Source organism: Drosophila virilis, chromosome 4 (genome assembly GCF_030788295.1).
Source record: "Drosophila virilis strain 15010-1051.87 chromosome 4, Dvir_AGI_RSII-ME, whole genome shotgun sequence".
Classification (NCBI taxonomy): domain Eukaryota; kingdom Metazoa; phylum Arthropoda; class Insecta; order Diptera; family Drosophilidae; genus Drosophila; species Drosophila virilis.
The window spans coordinates 14,688,059-14,711,614 of record NC_091546.1 but is presented as its reverse complement, the minus strand read 5'-3'; the positions used below and the strand labels follow the sequence as shown (position 1 = coordinate 14,711,614).

At 43.6% G+C, this 23,556-nt stretch overlaps 3 protein-coding genes and 1 long non-coding RNA gene across 6 annotated transcripts; 3 read left to right on the top strand and 1 right to left on the bottom strand.

The window, feature by feature from the left end:
- Nucleotides 1-3,364: 3,364 nt before the first annotated feature.
- On the top strand, nucleotides 3,365-4,641 carry LOC6628461 (mitochondrial uncoupling protein 4). Its single transcript, XM_002051797.4, has 2 exons — nucleotides 3,365-4,100; nucleotides 4,165-4,641. Exons 1-2 carry the CDS (start codon nucleotides 3,470-3,472, stop codon nucleotides 4,518-4,520), a joined length of 987 nt encoding a protein of 328 aa, XP_002051833.1. The 5' UTR covers nucleotides 3,365-3,469; the 3' UTR covers nucleotides 4,521-4,641.
- Nucleotides 4,642-11,646: 7,005 nt separating this feature from the next.
- Nucleotides 11,647-12,265, top strand: COX7AL2 (Cytochrome c oxidase subunit 7A-like 2). The gene is made up of 3 exons (XM_002051798.4): nucleotides 11,647-11,793; nucleotides 11,934-12,004; nucleotides 12,064-12,265. Exons 2-3 carry the CDS (start codon nucleotides 11,960-11,962, stop codon nucleotides 12,205-12,207), a joined length of 189 nt encoding a protein of 62 aa, XP_002051834.2. The 5' UTR covers nucleotides 11,647-11,793; nucleotides 11,934-11,959; the 3' UTR covers nucleotides 12,208-12,265.
- A 125-nt stretch (nucleotides 12,266-12,390) lies between these two features.
- On the top strand, nucleotides 12,391-14,711 carry LOC6628500 (coiled-coil domain-containing protein 28A). 2 transcript variants are annotated; one of them, XM_015172786.3, is made up of 4 exons: nucleotides 12,391-12,602; nucleotides 12,674-12,899; nucleotides 14,171-14,248; nucleotides 14,301-14,711. In XM_015172786.3, the coding sequence occupies exons 1-4, from the start codon at nucleotides 12,483-12,485 to the stop codon at nucleotides 14,519-14,521; spliced, it is 645 nt and encodes a 214-aa protein (XP_015028272.1). In that variant the 5' UTR covers nucleotides 12,391-12,482; the 3' UTR covers nucleotides 14,522-14,711. The 2 variants fall into 2 exon arrangements, with proteins under 2 accessions (XP_015028272.1, XP_002051835.1); XM_002051799.4 differs by having other exon boundaries at nucleotides 13,904-14,248.
- Nucleotides 14,712-15,003: 292 nt separating this feature from the next.
- Nucleotides 15,004-18,227, bottom strand: LOC26530513 (uncharacterized). Of its 2 annotated transcripts, XR_011416618.1 has the most exons (4): nucleotides 17,167-18,226; nucleotides 16,532-17,068; nucleotides 16,197-16,262; nucleotides 15,004-16,138 (listed from the first exon to the last, which is right to left on the bottom strand). It is a non-coding gene; the product is annotated as an uncharacterized lncRNA (long non-coding RNA). The 2 variants fall into 2 exon arrangements; XR_001450156.3 differs by having other exon boundaries at nucleotides 16,532-18,227.
- Nucleotides 18,228-23,556: the final 5,329 nt, after the last annotated feature.

The window sequence follows — 23,556 nt, the reverse complement described above, 5'->3', positions numbered from 1 at the left end:
ACAGACAGACACAAACAGAGCGCACACTGTGAAGTGCGAGGAGTAGGCCAGAGGCGTGGTGGGAGGCAGCAAGGCAAACGAGCGCGCAATGAGCGTGTACAGAGACCGAGCGTCGATTGTACAGCGATTGTAATGTAAAATCGACGCTCTGCTTGCTGCTGCGAGCCTGTTGACATTCAGTACATTTTGTTACTTTTGTGCACGCAGCTGGCGACGACGACGCCGACGATGACGCAGCACCAGAGCAGGAGTTGTTGCCAGCCGCCGGACACGGCCGTAAAAAGCAACTAGGTCCACCCAACCCCTGCCCCCCTCACCCGTATGTCAAATTCAGCTGGTGCTGAAACGTGTAATGGACCCAAATGCTGTTTAGTTGTGCCTTACGCCACGGTTCGTTCCGATGACGTTCACGTGCTTGCTGTAAAACTGTAAAGCGCCGTTTGCCATATCCACATCCACGTAATCGTTGTCGTAATGCTAATGCCAGCCCTGGGGCAATCGTCGCTCGCATGGTGCATGGTTGTGTTACATTGGGAAAAGGAGCCCAGAACTTGTAGCCGCGTTGCACTTTGGCTAAAGCAACAAGTGTCTTGGCTCCGATTGAGTGTGTTCGACTAAATGATACCCTGTACTTTTAACTGAGATGCACTTAACATAGACTTAATCCTGTAAAAAAGTGTTCTTATAATAGACGTAGCTCTTAAGGACCCCAGGGTTTTTAAGATTGTTTTTTGACCGGCTCATCTTTCGATTATATTATGTGCATCCTTTTGTTGGTAACAAACAGAGCCCCCTACACCGCCTACCACATTATACGGCTACAGGGTATTAAAGCAAACGGCTAAAAAACGATTTTTTTTTTTTTGTACGCTTACATGTGTGCGTGTCGGAGAGAATGAGAGAGAGAGTGAGACTTGGGCGGGGCAGGTGCGCCCGCCTGGCGGCCAATCTCGCTGTCCGGACTGTGAATTGTGCACTCAAAGGCATTCAACATGAACATCTCACGTTGGGGGCTGCGACGTCACCGTGCTCAGTTTGCTGCACGCCGCTGTCAATGCCTACGTCTCTTTCGTTGTATGTGTACTGGGGGTAGTTGGAGCGAGCAGCGAGATGCTGTCGATGTGTCCAAATCCAAAAAGTGCATTGCGGCCCGGCCCCACTATTATCTTAATATGCATCTCCCTCTCCTGCTCTTCTTCAGTGCAGCGGTCAGTGTATGTGTGTGTGTGCGTGTGCTTGTGAGTGTGAGTGTGAGTAAAGGAGAATGCAATTGCTCGAGCACAGTGGCACAATGCTATTTGTAACTAGCGAAACATAATGCAGACAGTTTTTGAGCACAAGTTAAATCAATTTTGTTAAGTTTCATGATCATAAGTATGGAAATATTATTAATTTATAGATTTCTTACAGCAAAATTGTTTGTTTATATGATTTTTATAAAATATTATGATGTTTGTGATTTTGAGACACTGTAGCGCTAGCTATGTATGTTCACAATTGCATTGTGTTTGTTGTACTCTATATCTCTCTTAAACTGTTCTCGCTCAGTCGCTCGCTCACGAAAAACGTAAAAAGCTGCAATGCACAAACAAAAACACACACACACTAACACAGAGAAGCAAGCATGCCTCCCAATTGGCTTAGCGGCGACAAGGCGAGTGCAGCAACAAAAAAAAACAACAGCAGCAGCAACTGTTGGCCCATGTGCATTGAGCAGGGGAACCGCTGGAGGGGCCATAGTAAGAAATAAGAAAAAAGAAACAAAACTGAGTTTTGTTGATGCACGCGCGCCTCTGTGTGTGTGCGTGTGTGTGTGTGTGTGCTGGTTTCTGTGTGTGTATGCATGTATTGTGCTCTCTGCTCGCTGCGTGCATTTTTGTTACAAATGTCGTTGCCGTCTTTTGCTCAATGCTGCGGCTCTGTTACAAAATATTGGCGAAGAAAAATCATACAACGTTTTTTTTTCAAACTTTTTTCAACCATTTTTCATCGGTACGCGTGCGCTGGTGTGAGTGTGTATGTAGGGGACATGAGCGCATACCTTTTGCAGGCACTATGATGCATGAAACGGCTGGGGCTCCTAGACCAACTCGCTGCCGCTGCTGCTGCTGGCCAATGCCTCCTACTGGATTTGGGGGAAAGCGTGGACAGGAGGATTTTTCTTTTGAGCACAAAACGAGCAATAGACGGAACCAGTTGGTCGTTGGTCTATGCTGTCTGCGCTCTCCGTACGGGCTAGGCGATGTTGGCCATCTAATACAGCAAACCAAGAGTTTTTCCAAGCAGTCAAACTAGGCTACCCATAGGCTCGGCAACAGCCCCCCCACCCCCTGCGCAGTGGAGATGCATTTTTCAAATGTGCGCAGCGGGGGGCGGCGGCGCATACAATTTTCCACGCAAACAGCTTGGCGGAGGAGCTGCACACACCAGCACACACACATATATATATATATATATATACAGCTTGAGATAGTCAGAGAGGGAGCGGGAGCGGGAGCGGGAGAGGGCGCAATAGCTGCAGCTACGCGCACATAGAAGAAATTGCAACGAAGCGACGTCGTAATTGCGCCGCACAGCGTAGCGAAGTGCGCAGGGGCGGGGCGGGGCGGGGCGGGTGCAGGTGCCTACAATCGATGGGCGGTGCCCATAAGCTAACATATTTAGTAAGTACCTACGATGCAAGTACTCGCTTACATCTACACTAACTTAATTACACGACACCAACAGAATTGTCTGAGCGCCGACTTTCGCGCAGCTGGCAACGCTCTGCGCCCAAGATAATATATGTACGTAACCGGAGCACCGCACCAAAGAGCTCTACGTAAGAAGGGGAAATTCTATGAATGGAGCGCAGCTGGAATACGCTTAAAATGTTGTGAAGGCTATTCAAATTGTTCACGGCAAATATATAGATCTGCCCTACAAGCTCAGTTTAGTTTTTCTATATATGTTATGGTCGGATTTATAGCATATGTATTATCAGATACAATGGAGAGATCTAATTCGTGAATTTTCCATGGAGAAGGTCTTCTGATAGTTCACGAAATGTGTAAGAAATTACGAAGAAAGTATTCCAATAGATTTACATAGTTCTGTTCATGTTTTCAGAAATCAAAAAATATATATATAGCCCGCAATTTGTATATAAAAATATATATATATGGCTTGATATATTTTCAGTACAACGGGCAGCGGGCAATCAGGGATTCGACTTTTGAACCAAAGCCTGGGCTGCATGAAGACACGCACCAAGTAGAAAGCTGGTTCGAACCAGTTTTTAGGTCTTGGAATACTGGGAATTCTGTTTTTAAAGGACATGTTTGTGTCGAATAGTCGGATAAGCATGCGTATTTAAATCAAAAAGTTCTTGCATTTTAAGTTTTGTATTTCTTAAATTGAGTTTTCAAAATATTTATGTGTTTGATTAAATTGAAAGTCACCTATTTCCAGAATAGATAGCGCAGAACCAATGGGTAAGCCGGATAGATGGCCGCTGGAAGGGTACAGCGCGGTCGAGGTAAATAACGTAGTAAACTACGAGACATCGCGGCTGGTGGAGATCTGTATTACTTCCTTTTTGTCCGCTGTCAATGCCGATTTAATTGTGTATCCACTGGACGTGACAAAGACGCGTCTGCAAATCCAGGGCGAGCACGGCAATCCGTACGCCAATATGGCCAAGTATCGTGGACTCTTCGGCACGGCGCTGGGCGTCATCAAGGAGGAGGGTTTCCTGAAGCTATATAGCGGCTTCTCGGCGCTGGTGCTGCGACATTCGTTTGTGTCCGGCCTCAAGATCGGCTCCTATGACTATCTCCGTTCGAAATGGTCTGTGCGAACCGACGACAAGGTTACCATCAGCATGCCCTGCACAATGCTGGCGGGCATCGTATCTGGCGCTTTATCCACGATCGCCAGCAATCCTTTGGATTTGGTCAAGCTGCAAATGCAGATGGAGAGCAAGCGCATCCTGCTGGGAATGCCGCCACGTTCCACCGGCATCATGCAGGCACTGCAATTCATCTATTCCCAGGGCGGACTGCGCAGTTTGTATCGCGGCCTCGGTCCCAATATAATGCGTGCCTCCCTCTTTTCCCTTGGTAAGAAGACGCCTCACATTATCCGCATGACACTGAATAGGTTATTGTTTTGCTGCTCCATCAGGCGGCATTAGCTTCTATGATTTGGGCAAGCGCAATATCAAGAAACTTCTGAATAGCGAGGAAAATTTGCTGGTGCAATTTCTGGCCGCCATGGTGGCGGGTTTTTTCTGCTCGGCGCTCAGCTGTCCGGCGGATGTGGTCAAGTCGCGCATCATGAATCAGCCCGTCGATGATCAGGGCAGACCATTGCGCTATAAGAACAGCATAGATTGCCTGCAACAATTGGTTAAGGAGGAGGGCCCAATGGCCATTTATAAGGGTTTTATGCCCTATTGGATACGCTGTGGTCCCTGGTTTCTGGTATTCTGGATGTCATTTGAAGGCATACGACGTTTTAATGGATATGGCACGTTTTGAACATGATAATTCTAGAATCATTATGCTGAGTTGACGAATTTAATTTTTTGGATTATTTTTTTTTTTTTTTTTAGAAGATTTTTTAAAAATTTTTGTAGTGTAATAAAGAGATACGTAGTGCAAGAAAAAATTTGCAATACTGACTTTTTGTTGCACAACTTGGTTAATAAAGCTTAATAATAATTATTAAATTATTATCAAAAATACAAATAATAACATTGCAAAATATAAACACTGTTAAGCGAACATAACCTGCAAAAGACTCTGCCAAATACACCCGCTGCAAAATGCGCACTGGCACAAAGCAGGGCGCCAGCAGAGAGTGCAATGCACTCAACTCTGCGTACATTGGCCCCAAAAAAGCAATACAAACACAAACACACACGCACACGCACACAGAGAGGCGGGCAGGCACATAAACGGTCACACTGCTTCGCTCACAAGCAGACGGATAACAGATAACAGATACAGGCATGCCAGGCAAACACATATAGACACACATATGCACACACACACACACACACACAGCAACAGAGAGACGTACGCTAAGCAAGTTGGACGACCTTCCCACACATTGCCATCTCGCTCGCACACCAGTCTCGGCCATTGACGTTACGTCTCAGGCAGCGTTTGAGCAGTGCTGTACGCCTATTGAATTAACATCGCATGACGCAAAGTTCGCGGAACGTACATTTTTCACAGATTTAACACGAATGGCGAGCGGCAGCGGCGGCGTCGCAATCGCCATTCAAATTTGGCGTTAACATAGAAAATCATTAGAAGCGAACGCAGCAGCTACCAAGTTTTCATAGAAATAGCAAAAAAAAGGACGCAACTTTACGCCCAGCCAGGTGGATAGATGCGGCTAGAGTTGGAGTTGGAGCTGGAGCTGAAGCTGGAGTTGGTGCTGGGCGCTGCGAGCTGGGAACTGCGGCCTGAAGCTGGCCACGAGTTTAGTTTGGAGTTGCCACATTACACAGAGAGAGAGAGAGAGAGAGACACGCACACTTGCACATGCACAATAACATTTGCGAGGGATCGCTGTAAAATTAACATAACAAAAGGCGGCAACTTTCGAATTACATATAATTTTATGGCGAAAGCGTATGTAATCGCATTTTTTTCTTTCTGTATGTACAATTTGTTGTCGCATGGCATTTCTTGAAGCCTGTTCATTTATATTTTAAACATACAAACCAAATAATCGCATAATAATAGCCACATAGTTCACGTGTGCATCTGTGTGTGTATGTGTGTGTGTGTGTGCGTGTTTGTGTGCGCGTGTGTTTGTTGTGCCCATAAATAAAATAATATTTTATATTGAGCTACATTTAAAAAATTGGTTTGAGTTACGGTTTTGGGGTTTAAACGTTTTGTGGCACGCCTTCTAAAATTATAATTTATTATTATTATATTTCGTTTGCTTAATTACACCAGGAAAACAGAAGTCGTACAGCGCAAAGTGAAACGCAGACACACGCACACACACATACAGAGATACCCAACGCTAGACAAACAGGGTGGCAGATGAATAGAGTGCTCCATGAGTACTCTCCCCCGCGCCCCTGTAAAAACCGCGAATTCCATTTTGCCAGTCATCTGTGATTGAGCAAAAAATCGAAAAAGATGGCTACTAACAGCGCGGGCTAACAGAAAACATAGACAGAGGAGCCCGTCAGCGTGTGGGGAACGCGCAATTGGGGAACATTAAACGGGGAGCTGCCCCTCCGACCCAGCCCAGCCCATGGGCTGACATTTGTTTCTCCGCTAAGGGGCGCGGCGCCAAAGACCTTCTCAAGGCTGACTGACAAGCATATTGGAGCCGCCACATTAAATCCAACAACGGCACAGCGCGCGCACACACGTCGACATGGGGAAGTCTTGACTACCGGAACAGGCGCACAGCATTACCGAAAAGCTTGGCAGAGTGCAAACAACGTGCGATAGCAATAAACGCGTTGCCCCTCCCAACTGTGCGCCGCTGCCATCCGAACGTTTCACTTGTCTCGTTATGTCACACGCCTGTGCCCAGTCCGAGGACTGTGATTTAACGGAACAGTGGCGCAGCTCTAAGCAGCCCGGCTAATCTCTCAAAGCTCCATGGACACTTGGCTGTGCAATAGATCTGTCGATTTGAAGTAGAGTGGGCTAGGTGTCAGATCTGAATCTTAGAGATAGAATTTAGTTTTTTTTTATAAAAAAAATTTTCTTTTTATTTAGATTAAAAATTATGTCTACCCTAAAGTTTCTTATTCAAAAAACCTCTTTTAATTTCCCTAAAAATATATTTAGCTATCGATAATTTTTCAACAAGTCCAATCCGCTCCGATTTTAAGCTCATTAAGCTGAGCAGCTTTTGTTATAATTAATTTATTTTGAGACAGGGGAATAGTGGAATATTTTGTCATATTTTGTACAAGGACTAAGCCAAAAAGTCCTTTACAAACGGATTGATGTGCAGCTAAAAATCACAGTACAGAAATCCTTTGCACGCACGCCTCTGTAGTTTCGCAAATTGCATTGCCGAATTCTTTCCCCAAATGACATCGACTTCCCATCTGTTTTTTAGCAGGTGTAACACACCCTCTCCCTCTCGCACACACACACACACACACGCACGTACAGACACTGGGGCAGCGTCGCCGTTAAAAGTTTGTAACATTGAGTAGGGGTAAGAGAGCTGAACACTGCGTACATTGGGGGCCAAAGGACACTTTCATTTCATGCCAAGCGAGAGAGTAAACAATTTTTAGTGAAATTTTCGAATAGGCGAACAGCAAATTTGTAGGGCGTACGCTGCCCCGTTTGCCGGCAGCGACGCCGACGCCGACGCCAACGACGACGACGACGCCAATGATGATGATACATACTATAAGCTCCGTGTGCGCTGTGCCCGCCCCATATACATTTTGTTCTAAATGATGACGGGAGCAGCAGGCAGCGGCAGAGCAGGCCGCAGCCACTTAGATGATAAAAAAGCACACAATACACATAACACAACATTCGGCACACGGACAGGGGGCGATTGAGGCAAATCGCACGCACACACAAGCAACAAGGTGATTCTGTTTGATTGGGGTTGGGTCAGCTCGCGCTCGCTCTCTCGCCCTCTCCCTCTCGCACACACGACATTGACTTTGAAACACATTTGACAGCAGCAACAGCAACAGCAGCAGCAGCAACAACAAATGCCAAACAGCTTGCGATCACTGCAAAAGAAGAAGAGCAACAACAGAACACTTGGAGGGGAAACAAACGGGCGGCTAAGCAAACATTTCAGTAGGTTCTCTCTCTCTCCCTCTTCCTCTCTCTCTCTCTGTCCCTCTTTCAAGGGCAACTAATTAGCATTTGAGGTAACCAAAAAACCTAAACGCACACACAACAGCAAACGCAAAATAACAACACACAACCCTCTCTCACTCTCCCACTCTCTCGCTCTCTTTAAAACACGCGCGAGAACAGCTACGTCTAATTCACCTCGGCGGCGCATGTTAAAGAGGTAATGAACTTGCACACGGGCTCTCTGATTCGCCGTTTGTCTGTGTGTGTGCGCAGGCATGTATGCGCGCGTGTGTGTGTGTGTGTGTGTGTGCAAGCTTATTTCATTGTCAAGGTAACCGCATACAAACATATACACTCAACAAGGCACTCGCATTCACAGTGACTGTTGGCGTTTTTTGCTCAGCAGCCTGCTGTTCATTTCTGCGTCACTGTTACCGTTAAAACTTAAACTTAAAACAGTTCAAACATTTTTTACAACATCCCCCATTCGAAAGCAAAATCGCACAGCGTACCATACTTGTGGCCCCTTTGAATGCTGTGCCAGCCAACAAACTCAAGTGAATTGGCCCAGTACTCACTGTACTAGACTTAAACGAATGGACCCATTCATTCGGGAGTTGCCCAACACTAGCGTCAGAAACGGAGAGGCTCTGGAGTTGCAGTTAGCTTAACTGCACAAAAACTTATGAATAAGCTTGAGATGAGTCAAAGAATATTAAAAATAAGCAAAACATAAATAATACAGCAGTAGATCATGCCCACTGTAAGTTAGTTACAATATTGTATTCAAAAGTCTAATTGGAATATCGAGTGTACTCAAAAAAGTCGAATTGGTAAACACAATATTTATGTGCATATACTCGTATGAATCATATGTATGTATGAATATTTCTTAATTTGATATTTAACCTACATTTAAATAATTATTGAATGCATCCATATAATATGCCTCTCGTTAAATCACTCATTCAAGCCCATAATAAAACCCATGAGCAAACCCCATTAAGAACTGAACTATTTGGCTTACATGAGAGGGTCCTCCGTTTTTGTGTACCCACTCACAGTGTATGCGCACTCGACAGAGTATGACAACAAGCGAGTGCGAGTGCGAGTGCGAGTACGAGTGCGAGTACGAGTACGGCTACGAGTACACGAGCGAGCGAGTGAGTGAATAGTGTGAATGCGTTATATTCGTAGCGGTTTTGTGAATTTTTCAGCAGGCGCACAGCAGCGAGCAGCAGGCGTAAGATGCGCATTTGATTCACTTCGGGCGATTTCGTTGAGCAACTGTGAATGCCAAAAGCGGCGAGCTACGTGCGAGCAGTGCGAGCGGGACAACCATATACGAGCAGCCATATGTTTGCCGTGTTCTCGTCGGGCGGCAGCGCTGCAAATGTTTGCCGCCATTGCTGAGCCCCTGTTAACTGTTTTAGTTAAAGAGCAATCCATTTTGTTTTGCGAAAAGGAAAAGGAGTAGACGACAGACGCATTTGTTGTTGCTGTCGCAGTCGAACTGCGGGCGAGTGAGCCGCAAACAAAAAGGAAGCAGCGCCAGCAGCGACTCCAATTGGATTTCAATGCTGCTATGCCAATTGGATGTCTAAACAAATCTAATAAGCTGCCTTAGTTAATTAAACGTGCTGACAATAATAATAAGTTGTGAAAAACCAATTGTTTTTTTTTTTGCGCCGGCATTTCTTAAGCTTAAAGCGCATCGAAATTTAGACTTTTAAAAGCTAAAATAATAATTTGCCAAAGTGTCTTCGCATGCTTCGGACAAAGCTTTAATTATTTCGAACGCTGCGACATGTAAACAAACTATATATATTTATATACTATATATATTAATTTTATTATAATTCAATAACAATTTGTCGCATTCTTCGCAGCGTCGCTTTTTAAGCTCGCTTCTCAGAACTTTTGCGGCTGTCCCACTGTAAATAAGCTCGTGTTGATGAGGCCGGGTTTGTTTGACGCTGTGCCCATATAAGGATTCAGTTTTTGGCTTTTTTCTGATAAAAACTTTCAAATCCGACAAGCACAGAAAAGCATTAACTGTGCTTTTCACACCCGAGAGAGATGTGTGCTTTTTATTTAACAAAGTTATTTGTAGCTGTAATTGAGCTCAATAATATTATGGAATTTTAGATGAAAATATATAAATAAAAAAAAAATAAAGAGAAAAAGTATGTTTTTAATTGTTCTTTTTAGTTTATACAAATTATCACTTTTTTTTTAAGGCGCAAAATATTTAAAAAACATTTCTTTTTATTTTTTAATATTTAAATTATAAAGAAAGACTCAGAGAAATGAAATGTAACTTAGACATTTTATATCTAATAACAGATTCATTTATAAAAATGCAGAAATCATATCATTTCTTAAATATATATTTTTAATTATAGATCTCAAGCTCTTTGGTTTCATGATCAAAGATCTATTGGCAAATTCAACTAAGTCAATTCGACTTGAAAAATTATACAGAAAAAAAAAATTGGTTCCCAGTTCTTTCAGATGCAAGTTATGCGACGCTTTTGGGTAAAGTTCTCTGCTCTGAGCACGATGGAACCCAGAAAACTTTTACTTACATACATATGTATGCATGTTGTGTGTGTGTGTGTGTGTGTGTGTGTGTGTGCCTGCTTGTAACTCGAGCAGCTTGCGGAAACAAGTTTAAGTTTAGAACTTAAAATATTAGCTTGAACTTTTTTGAAACGCTTCCGCGCAAGAGAGCACAGCACGAAGGGTGGGGTTGGGCGGCGGTTGGCGGGGAAGAGCGTGCATAAGAAGAATCGCACATGGCAATAAAAGCACTCGGCGGCGGAGGTGAACTTGGCAGATTTAACTTTTTTCAAGTTTCGGAAAACCAAAGTTGCGCTGCAGCCGCACGCGCAGTCGCTGCCGCCGTCGCAGTCGGCGTCGGCGTCGGCGTCGGCGTCGGCGTCATTGTCGCTTTTGCAACTTTGGCAAGTTAATTTTGTTTGGAAGCTACAGATTTTGAAAGTTCTTGTACTGGGAGCTAAAAATCGACAAAGGCTTTAGCAGGGCGATATTTGATGTCTGTGTGTTGATTTTCGAACAGCTTGTGGGCGCGCCAGGGCGGGGCGGGGCGGCGGGCTGCGATCCGCCATTCGAGCCAGCGTAAGCGTTTATTTTGGCGAGAGCTTAAACAGCTTTTGCCTTTCATACAAAATGTATATTTCTTTGTTGCGAAACAAACAACAACAAAAAACAAAAAACACAATGCGACATCAGAAATGCCGTTTGATTTTGAATTTTGTAAAAAAAAAATTCGAAAACACGCCTGCCAATTTGTTTTTCGGCCGCTTTCAACGCTCTCGTTGAATTCTGCTGCGACTTCGTTGTGTCTACAAATTTGGTTTGCACGCACGAACAACGAAAAAATTGCACAACTCATTCGGTGTAGAATTATTGTAATCCCCACCAGGCGCCCAAAATCGTCGACTAGCTAGCCAGCGGCCGGACCCAAAAATAAAAAAAAACGGCAAACTGCTTCGGAGTGCTTTTGCGGTCATCGCAATGCTTTTGGTCGCGTGCGTGCGAGCGAGACAACAGCTGTGCTTAGCTTTTGCGGCGCAGCAAGCTTGCGCGCTCGCACACACGACGCGCTGCGTCGCATCGAAACGTAGTGGGCAGAAAACGTTTTTCGCTGTCTGCTTTCGCTGGGCGCCTGTTGAAAAATTCACAAAAAGCCAAAATAGCGCGAACGGAACCGTACAAATCGAAAAACGGACGTTCACAACGTCCCTCGGTCGTTCACATGCCGCCTAATTTGAATTGCGACGATTGCGGGCCATTTTCTCTGATTGTTGTGGCATGCGAGTTTGGCTTTTTTGAACTGAAAAACGCTGCCAGCTGGCAACACTGGCTGCTGGCAATTGCAGTTTGCACGCCAACTGTGAATTATTTCTATTTTTAACAGTTTGCAGTATCTGAAATTGTTGCAGCATACAAGAAGTTCTGTCTAAGGGTAAGTTCTTTAATATGCAGTTTAAAAATTACTGGTAAAATGTGGAAATTCACCACGAGTCTAACTAGTAATTGTGACTGCATAAATAAGTTTTGCTCCGTTTTAACACACTTTAATTATTGCAATTAATGCATTTTCAGCCATTACATAATACCTATTCGAAATAATGGCGTTACCCGAGGGTTTGGCTAGCAAAATGAAGACTTTCCAGGCATGTTAAGCAATTATATTTTGTATATTTAAACAGTTGATTGACATCAATTTCAACAGGCTCACAATGATCTGCCCGTGTTCCTTAAGGGCGGACCCCCCGACAAGATTCTATTTGGCATTACTGCAGCTCTGTGCGGCGTGGGCTTAGTGAGCATTGTACACATGATCTACACAATGGGTTTTGCCAAGAAGAAGGCATAATAGCAAATAGCTTTAATAGCCGATTAAATATGTGCAATAAAATTAACTGAAACTAAAATTGATTTATTTGAATTTGGCGCCAACGTGGCTAGTTGTAGCTAGCGCCCTGTGCGAACTGCATTCAGTGCTGGTTAAGTCTGTTCAACATGTGGTCACACTAAATTGTTAACAGCTGATTGCTTGTGCACGCAAACTGTGAATGGTTAAACGCACACAAAGCCAACAATCTTTTTTGTGCTGGGAAAAACAGTTTTAAAAACATAAATAATTTACAAATGGAGCCAAACGATGAGGTTGTGGAGCGCCAAAAACTGGTGCCAAACGATGTGGAGACCGAGGAGGAAGCTAAATCAGCACAAACACCTGCCACGCCCGTTGCTGTGCCAAAGATCAATGTAAGGAACACGCCCAAAATACACAATTTTCCGCCCATCCCCATTTCAATTAGGATTTGTTTATCACTCAGATCAAAGGCATTTCCAGCGGCGAAACAACGCGTAGCCGCAACTCTGCCTCCTGCTCAATTGAGCGCACCATATCAGAGAAGGGCCAGGGACAACAGCAACCGCCTTCAGCCAAAACCACGGTGCAGTACGTCAATGAGCGCCGGCCACGCCCGCACGCACCCAGCAGCAATGCGGCTGGCGAGGAGCGCTTCGAATTCAAAACACGTCCACGCAAATTGCTTAAAGGTAAAGCGGACACTGGCCAAATACTTGCTTTCCTTTTCTTCCCATACTCTGGCAGTCGCTGTGGACGCACGAGTTCCAAGAGGAGCACAGTTCCGTGTTAATTCTGTTTTAGCGGCGGCCTTGATAAGCCAATCTGGCTATGACGCACTCCACACCATATGTTCAATATATATCACTTTCACACACACGCACACACACACACACACACACACCCCCTTTGGGGCGGCAGGCAACATGTCCGTGGCACTTGGCCTTTTGTGCTGTGCGGCGCCAGTTGCAGCTTTATAATTAGATTTGTGTGCTACATGTTTTAGAAAATATTGTCATCATTATTATTGGCTTTGCGTTCGTTAAAAATTACTTTAATTGAGAAGAAGCGTTAGCGTATAATTAGAATATATAAGAGCTCATAGAGGAGCATTCAAGTGTGCAGCGAATCGTTAATTATAATGTGTTTGACCTTAAATACAGGTGTTGAGTACCTGGTTATATGTGCTTTGTTGAGCAAAGATTTAAAGTGTGTTTGCTGTAAGCGCATTAAATATTAGTCCCAGCAAATGGACAGGCGCTCAGATATAGAAGCTAAAAGTTTTGATTAGTGTACAAAAAAGATGTCATTCAAAATATATAAAAGTTGTCGTAGTAATGTTCATAGTTAAACAATTTAAGACAAAAAGTTTAGGCAACAAGTCCTGATTTAGCAAAGGTGTTCAAAGCTTAGGCTAATTTTAAGGCAATTGAAAAACTGTGTGTGCTCGAATTCTGTTTTCTTAACAATATGCTTTACTGATATGGTCAGCCAAAGGATCACATATCACATTTATATATAGACAATTTGGGGTTTGTTTAAAAACATCCATTTATTAAGTTTAATTTTTGCAGGCAGAGCTTTTTATTTGTATTTGATTTTGTGGCATTTTTTGTTTTTGTTTTGTTATTATTTTTTTTTTTTTCAATTTATTTTCATGGTTCTTATGATTTTGCTGCTGTCATGGCACATGCAGATGGCAACCGTCAGCTGGAGCCAACGCACAGCAGCGAGCACAGCTTGAACAGCATAACGCTGGTCAGCAGCGAGTGGCTAACCCCAGACACCAACAACACCATCCCCAACAACAACAACAACAACAATGATAGCACAAAATCAAACAACAACAACACAAATACAAAGCCGCCGCCGCTGCAGATGCCAATCCCAATGGCAAACGCGAGCGTCCACAGCGATAAGTTCGACGATCGTCCGATTAAACATCATTCCTTTGTCTCCGAAGTGCCCGATGTGAAGCATATGGAGCGTGCGCTGCTGGGACTACTCGATGACTTTCATTCCGGCAAACTGAAGGCATTTGGTATGCATTTTGTATATGGATTTAAATGGCATTCTAATCGATTGCATTGCAGGCTCTGGCTGCACCATGGACCAGATGACCAAGATACGCGAACAACAGGAAAGTTTGGCTAAATTGCATTTTGAGCTGGCCGCCGCCGAGGAGGATTCACTGGAGCATGGCAACGAGTTCAATACGAGTCGCGCGCAGGAGAATATGCTGCAGCTAATGCAGCGCCTCGAACAGCTGTCCATCTCCATTGAGCAGCTGCAGACGAGCCATACGGGCCTCTGAGATTTGGCCAAACTGCAGCCAGCATCCACACTGTACGATCGACTGCTGCTGCTGCTCTGATCCGGCACTGGGCAGTGTACGATAAAAAAACAGCTGCTAGGGCCCAGCACTTTGTGTACATAAGTTTTATGTTTAATTTGTACGATTTTTGATAAGCTTCCAATTTCTACATATACTAGTTAAGCAGTGATTGTGAATTATTTTAGTGTTACAATTTTTGCTAGACAATTTAAGTGCACATTACTTATATATAAACATATATGCATATATATATATTTTACATGTAGCTTAGTGTAGTCGAATAGTTTACTACTCTTTGACGGTGCCAACACAGGAATGCACTACAACAGCTTTTTTCCACTGACAAGCTTCGATTTTACTGAAATCTGTTCAATTAATTATTGTTTTGTTATAGTTATTTGCAATATAAACAAACGAAAAAAAAAACATTAAAAGTTATCACTTTTATATAACTGAAATTCAATGCAATTTTTCATTAAAGCTTAATTCCTTTTGATAGGTGGCAGTAAGGACTGCACAGTGCCGACAATATGAATGGTTAATTGTGCATAAAGTGTTTGAATTTCCCGCCATGAACTAGTTCGGAGCCAATTTCAAAAAAATAACAGCCAAGGATGAACCATCGAATTTTGAAAACCCAATTCTTGATCAACAAATATTCTCGCTTAGAATAGAAACTTCGGTTATTTTTAAACAATTTTTTATCATTTAAAATTGAATGTTATTTTCAAGGTAAAAGCCCAAAAAATATAGATTTGTAAAATGTTCAATTGAAGTATTTAAGATAAGAGATTGAGGTTTGAACCTGTGAAAAATTAGTTAAAGAGTTCGAATAATTTTGAATTGCTTTTTTTTATATTAAAAATAGGCGAAAATTAGATCATTTTTTTTTTTAATTTTCAATTGAAGTGTTTATGATAAGGTTTAAGGTTTGAACTAGTGAAAATCTGGTTAAAGGTTCGAATCCTCAGTCGTAACAATAGCTATTTGCCATATTTCTTGCTTGCAGTGAGAATCAAAAATCGCTTAACAAGTTACTTTGTAGGCTGTCAACGCCTTGGCCCATGTTTCTTTCGGAATTCCGCATAACATCAACAAAATTGTCATAAACAATAAGTTCATCCGGCTTGGCGGCCTTACAAGAAACAAAATAATACCATAATAATAATGCCCATATTCTTGTCGAGAATTCGGTTTTGCATGCACAATTTGTTTGGGCCGCGAATGGATGCGTGGGCATGGCATATTGAGGATCGGGCATTGTGCCCAACCTTTGGACAAGTGCATTTGTACATAGGAAATTTGTTTGCTTGTCGCTTAATTTATGCATTTGCATTCAGCTGGTGTCCACTTCACTTCGACTTGTCATCATCGTCGTCATTCTCCGCGTCTTCATGTTCTTATTCCTCGCCTGGCTCTTGTTCTTCTTGTTGTTGTTGTTGTTGTGTGTTTGTGATCGGTAAAAGTAATTTGTGGCTCGTTCTTCTTTCTTTTTCATGTTCTGTTTAAATCCGGGTTTCAAATAACAAGAATCATGCACCGCGAGAAATTTTTTGTCACAAAGTAAGTTTCTTTTCGGAAAATCAACACAATTTTCTAAAAAGAACAGAATTTTGTTATTTATTATAATATAAAAACTAATATATTACTTAACTGAGCTCAGCTGCAGGGTTAGAGATTTGATGTCGTCGAGGAGAAGGTAGAGAAAGTTCTGAAAACTCTAACAGAAATCTTAAATCTTGTTCGGCTTCATTTAAATTGATATTTGACTAATTATTATATTTGAAACTCTTATAAAAATAATTGTTTCAAAAGTTCGAGTCTGTCTTTTAAATGGACCTTAAGTTCGATTTTTAACATTGTAAACAATTATTTTTATAATAGTTTGTGCATTTAAATATTTTGTTATTTAAAGAGGACACATGCTCTCTAAATTTGTTCTTGCACTCAAAATAATTTTCAATAAGTTTTATCAATACTTTTTCTTACAGTGTATCTGGCCATATGTTGTTGTTGTTGCAGTCGGTTGCCTTTCCCTTTGCGTGCTGCGGTCAGAAAACTCTGGTTCTGGCTTAGCTTCGGTTTCAGTTTCGACATCAGCTCTCGGCTTCGGCTTCGGGTTTGGGTTTGGGTTTTGGGATTTGGGGATTGGTGGATTCGGGCTTCGGATTGTGCTTAGTTAGCGGTTTAGTGCATTCCAGGCTTGTGTCGAACATCATTTGCGTCAAATGAAGAAATAAACGCTTCGGCCGGCGCATCCGCCATGCTGCATACAAATGCACTCGCTACCTGTTGCCACTAACCAGGCGGGGCACACACACACGCACACACACACACACTCCTCGGTGGCACTTCCATTGTCCGGCGTTCCATCACGCGCCTGGTTACTGGGTACTGTCAAAAAGGGTCGCCACGATCGGGTGGAATGGGAATTTCCGAGGCGGCAACGGCCAAGCCCTAGAATCCAACAAGTGCTGGGTGCAATAGCTCTGCTTGCAGTCGGTCGGGCGGGGCCGGGCGGGGGGGCTGTCGCCAGTTCATCGAATCGAGTGTTATGTAAAATGAAAGAAGTCATTAATATGTGACCCGCATATCAAATTTCGTATGAAACGAACGAATTGAACCTTTTGGGCTCTGGTCACATGAGAATTTGATGAACTGCCAAGTTGTTGTTGTTGTTGTTGTTGCTGTTGTTGTTTTTGATACCTGTCCTCAACTGGGAGCGGATCACTTGTTGCCCGAACCATTGGCCATTTGATATGCCGGCCACTTGATGTTTATGAACTCCGGCTGGAGGTCAATCGCTGCAGTTTTTGTCTCGGCTACACAGTTTTCTCCAGCCCTTAATCCTTTTTTGTTTCGCATTTTGCTTTTGCTTTTGCTTTCTTTTTTTTCTTTTTTTTTTTGGCCCACCCACGCGCAGACACAAAGCACAGCCGGGCCTGGCAGAGCGGAAATTACGTTGCTGATGACAGAGCAAAAGCGGAAGAGCACGCGGCTCGCGCTGGGGCCAGGACACCGGCCCACATAAAATGGCGCGGCCCGCCCCACAAGTTCGCACGCCAGAGTTGCACCAAATCGTTCACAGCTGGTTCGTTTGAACTAGACGCGGAACTGACTGTGATCTACATTTGACAATATCGTTCATTCTGTTCATGCCCATTGTTCATTTAGTTCATTCCAACTGTTCATTCGAGTCGCTTCGTCAGTTCGTGAGTTCCAGCAGCGTTCAATTGCCTGTTTTGCTGCTGTTTTAATTTGATTTGCTTTGACACGAGAGATAAATAACTCAAAGTGCACAACTCCAAGCAATTGTTCAGTTTAAATGTGAACTTAAGTTTGACTTATTATTTTTATGCTAACATTAAAGTCACAATTGATTGAGGCAAAGCATAAAGGGCGCCACCGAACTAGTTCAGTGAGCCGAGCTCAAGCGCACAGCTCTGGGCGCAGCCGCCCACCAGCCCCTCGCCCACCCACTGCGACCGTAACAGGAAGTGCGACAAAATTCAAAACGTACTCTGCAGTCGGGCATCCTGCTGCTATTGCTGTTGCTGCCACTGCGGAAGCACGGAAAAGCTGCGAGTATAGGCAAGGGGGCGTGGGCGTTGGGGGGCCTAAGGTAACTACTGCTGACTGACAGTCGGGCTGCGACTGGGCTGGCATAAATGTGCACACGGCACAAACTTGTGACTGCTCTGCGCCCAAAGAGGAAGTGTTGGGCATTGGGTGGCTTTTCCTTCTATTTCTTTTGAATGGTGTGGTGGGAGGGGGGGGGGGGTTGGGTTGCGGGTTTGTTATGGGTTAAGTCCTGAGCCATGTGATATACCCCATAGACGGCGGGCACAAACAAAACGTTGTCGACGAGGCGAGGGCGACGTACTTTATTTCCTGTAAATGTCCTCGAAAATATGAACATTATATCCCGGAAACGGAAGCTGCAGCATTTGCAAGGAAGCGGCAGGCTGGCAGGCAGGCAGGACGCTTGTGACTGTGACTCCTGCTGCCTGGCATTTGCCCAGCACAAACATGCGCTCGGACGCCGCAGCGCCGTGTGGGCTGATTAAAGTGGGTAAACAATCGACGTTGAAGCTCCGACGTTGAAATGTACACAACGCAGGAGGCTGCTGGCTGCTGGCTGTGCCATGTTTAACTGTGCCGCTCTCTGACTGTGACGTCTTTACATCCTGCAGGAAGCGTATCGTGGGCGAGGTGGGCTCTATCTTGGCTGCCGGCGTTCGATGCCAGCCAGTGCCAAACGGCTGGAAGGCATTCGGGACACAAAACCTTTGCATCAAGGAAATGACGGAAGCAGCTTCAGCTCCGGCTCCGGCTCCAGCTCCGGCTCCGGCTGCTTTGGCAGGAAATCATCGTCGTGGACGTAAATTAAATTCCATGCAAAGTTAATTTTCAGCCGACCCACCGCCCCATATCCATGCCATACTCTATTTCCGCATCTTTCGAGCAAAAACCATTTTCTGCAGCTGCGATATGAGCAAAGTTTTCGATATCAATGGACTGGGCCAATTCCCGATGCGATGCTGGTTACATTTCCGCAAAAGGAAGGCTTGGGAATTGATGGGTGAGCCCCCGGTGGGGCGCATATTTATGCGTTAGCCAAGCTAAAAGGCGGTTAAAGCTCTACTGAAATCATTTAATTTTCATTTGAGCTTTGGTTACGTTAACCTAGTTGGTTGAAAAAATTGAATGATATCTTCCTACTGAGAGACATATGTTAGTTTGTGGTGCTTATGAAGAAAGGGAAAGAATTTCTATCATTATTTATAATATTATTCAAATTAAATAGTTTAAAAAAATGCATTAAAAATTGGCTAAAATCTATGCAGGGCCTACCTGAATTTATGAGAATCGCAGAGGAGGGCGGCCGTTGAATTTAAAATGTTTCTTCAACATATTCCCTTAACACCACATTATCCATTTTATCCACTGTTAATCACTTCACAGAAAAAAACCCACTAAAATGGCATCCAGATAGGCAGACCCTACTTGAACTTTTGAGAAGCGCAGAGGAGGGCGTACGTTATTTTTAAATTAATAATTCTGCAAGCATGAACGAGACAATGTTTTTCAGTTATAGCTCCTTATCTTTTTGTTATTTTTGTACTCACTCTCTCTCCCAACTGTTTACTCGCTCTGCCTTCACTCTTCTTTCTCTCTCTCGCTCTCTTTCTCACGCTCTCTCTTCTTTTTCTCTCCAAAGTTCAATTTTTTTACCATTCTTCTTGCCGATGTTGCCTTTCTTAGTTTTTCTGCGTCATTTGCTCTCCCGCTAAAGTATTTTATCTCTCTCGCACAATCTTGTTATTTTTATCTCTCTCTCCCTCCACTTTTAAGCTCTCTTACTTATTAGTCTTACTCAACTACTTCTTCTTACCTTATCACTTGAGAAGGGAGTAATCTCTCATCCATTTTTCAAACTCTCTTGCCTTCAATTTTTTCACTCTCTCATTTTCTCTCTTGATTCTTTTTTCCCACACTCTCTTTCATTTTTGCCATACTTTGCCCTCGTTCCCTGACAATTTCTCTCTCTTTCTAAAACTCCGCTCTTACCTTTTCAGTCTATTAATTTGTCTGTCTGTCTCTGTCTTTTACTCTCCCTCTTGTTATTATACTCTTCTTCATTTTCTCGCTCACTCACTTATTTTCTCTTTTATTTTCTCCCACTCGCTCTCACTTTTCTTCTATGTTTCGCTTCTCTTTTAACTCTCCTTATACTCCCTACCACCCTGCCTGTCTCTCTCTCTCTCTCGCTCTCTCTCTATCTCGTAAACTCTCTTTCTTGCGCTTTTTATATCGCTGTCTCTTCCTCTCTTTTATTATTTAACGCCCTCTCTTTCCCACGCTTCCTCTCTGGCTCTAAATTTTACTATATTTCGCGCTCTCTCTCTTATAATTTCCTTCGCTCCTCCCCCCTTTCTTCCATATTTCATTCCCTCTCTCTGGGTATTGCTTTTTCTGCTTCTTTCCTATACAATATTTCATTCTCTCTCTTTTACACACTCTTGCACTCTAATTCGATCTCTCTCTTTTTTACAACTCTCCTTTTCTTTCTTACCCTCTGTTTCTTACACTCTCTTTTCTCTCTCTCTCCTAATCACTCTTTCTCTCTCTCCCACTCTCCTCCCTCTCCGTTACTCGCTCTCTCTCTCTTATACAATCTTTCTCTCTTACTCTCTCTCTCTTATACTCTCTCTCTCTCTCTTACATTCTCCCTCTCTCTCTCTGTTACTCTCTTTCTCTCTCTTTCTCTCTTTCTCTCTTTCTCTCTCTCTCTCTCTCTCTCTCTCCCTCTCTCTCTCTCTCTGTTACTCTCTTTCTCTCTCTCTGTTGCTCTTTTTCTCTCTCTCTCTCTCTCTCTCTGCTTCTCTTTTCCCCTCTCCCTGATATACTCTCTTCCTCTATCTCTTACATTCTCGCTCTCTCTTACATTCTCTCTTTCTCTCTCTTACATTCTCTCTCTCATTCCGCCTAACATTTTCTCTTTTGCTCTCTCTTTCTCTCCCTTACACTCTCTATTTCTCTCTTACTCTAATTAGGGCTAATCTCTCTCCAATTAATCTTAATCTTACGATTAAGTTTGGTGCAACTTTTAGGAATTTATAAGGAACATCGCAAGTTCAAGCTGTTCGTCTGCCGGCTAAGTGGATATATGGGTATGTAATTTGCGGCAATCATTTGGCCAGCTTCAATCACAACCGTTGGAATAGGCTGCGGCCAATGTACCGCTAGATGTTAGGCCATAAACAGAGCTGGGTAGAGCCATACTCTTCGGCATGGCAGATGGCAAAACAATAAACGAATCTCGCAGACCGAGTCGCTAGATCTGGCCTGGAGGAGGCTGCGACTGCGGCTGAGGCTGCGGCTGTGACTGTAGCTTGGCCAAAGATTACGTGAAAGGTGAAAGTTGTGCGAGAACCGCATAAAGATGCGAAGCAAAAGCAGGAAACAGACCAGGCCAAGCTGGAGACAAAGAGACAGCGAGAGCGGTAGAGGCAGGTCAGTCGATTGGTGAGAAACTGAACCGGACCCCCACCTGTCGTCATGCTAAAGCTCAGCCTTAGCCGCAGCCGCTGCCTCGGCCTAAGACCTGGCATGCCACAAACGTTCGCCAATCGCCAGATTTCCGTATGCGAAATGTGGAACACTGGCACAGTAGCCGGTAGCACCATCTCCTTCACCTCCTTCAACGTCTTCTTGTGCTGCCCACCCATTTATGGCCACCGTTCGACCCACTGTTGGGTTCCAGCTTCGAGCGTCGACAGGTTGGCAACCACTTACCAGAGCTGCCCGCTCACTGCGCTTGGTGTGTGTGCATTACCGCATTGCAAACCTGAATTCTTCAGCTCTTCTTTCTGGCTTTCTTGCCTTTTATACCCTGTAAATATGTGAACAGCAGCTACGGTCGAGTCGATCCATCAGAGAAGACATATAACAGCTAGAGATACGCTTGTATACCCAGAATGAATATATCTAATTTGGTCGATAACATTAATTTGTGTAATTTATCGATATTTATCGATCTGGAGCTTGCATTCAAAGGCATATCTCGCAGACTAAGTTGGCTAGAAATAAGCAGTGTGGCTTCTGGGTTCTCGCTTATCATGCACAGCTGATGTTTGCAGCTATTTTTTGAGAATCTGTCTAACATATCGCCTAAATCGATAAGTATCGATTTTTATAGCAAAATCTCTAGGTTACTAGTGGAAAAAGGAAAACAACAACTGGCATCATATATCATATAAATCCCGCTATTTAATCGATAATTATCGATATCACAGCTTCCGAAACTGATTACATTTTGCGCACAGGGTATTGCCTAGTCGGTCACAATCTGATCTAGTCGCTCGCCTCGTTTTTGGCATCACAATTCCGGATGCTGTGTCGCTCCTCGGCATTGTTTTTTTAATAGATTATGAATGTAAGGCAGTGGGTGTCGCTGCTGGAGCTGCCGCTGGAGTTGTTGGGGCTTGGGCTGGTGTCGATGTCGCTTAGCTTCGGTTGCTTCGGTCTCGGTTTTCGGGTTTCGGGTATCTGAAGCCCCGTCTCTGCCGGCTACCCGTTAGACGGTAGACGTTAGACGGTAGCGTGTTTGTAACACTTTTCGGTTAACGTCTGGGACTGGGTCTCGAGTCGGCGTCCGTCTGGAGTGTTTGTTGAGGAAGTTATATAATCGGCAGCGCGATATATGTTGGCAATATGCCTCAATCAATTTATAACTCTTATAGCCAAAACTTGCTTGCAAGTTAATAGCCAAGAGTGCGCGGGTGGCCAAGAGCCCCAACCGGGCCCGGCTCGGCTCGGCTCGGCGCGGTTAACTGATCCGTTTGAGTGCATTTGCTGTCTCAGGCCAGAGATCGCAATGCTTCCTCATTAATGTGCCTGGGCATTTTTTTTAGGTAATCCAGTTCGTAATCTGTGTGAGATGAGTTCACGCTGCAAGTTTACGCTGTTCAGGTGCTTGGGATCAGACGAAGAGCACAAAAAGTGCAAAGTATGAGAATCCTATTCTATTCTTATTATTTTCTTCAATTACAACAGATTTTGGGACTGAAGTCTGTTGTAATTGAAGAAAATAATAAGAAGAGAATAAGATTCTCATACTTTACAGATTTTCAGGATCTGCCTTCGAAGGGTATAAACTAGCGATAAGTTTTACAAAATATCTGTCAATGGGGTCAATGGGCTTTAAAATGTTGCTGCAGCTATCTAAAAAAAAAAACAGTTAATTGTTCTATACAAAAACATTAACTAGCAGGTATATTAAATCTTGGGCGTGAAGAAGATTTCCAGTCTTGCTTCTCTTAAGAGACAAGCAAAAATTTTGGGTCTGTTAAAATGACTGAAAATCAAATCATGTTATTATCTTAATAATATTTCCATATATCGTCTATCTATAAAATGTGTAAGCATCTAATTGGTTCTAAGGAGTCTAATTTTATTTTTAGCAGCTTGCGTGAATTCTCACAGAATTGAAGACCCATTCGAATTGTTGA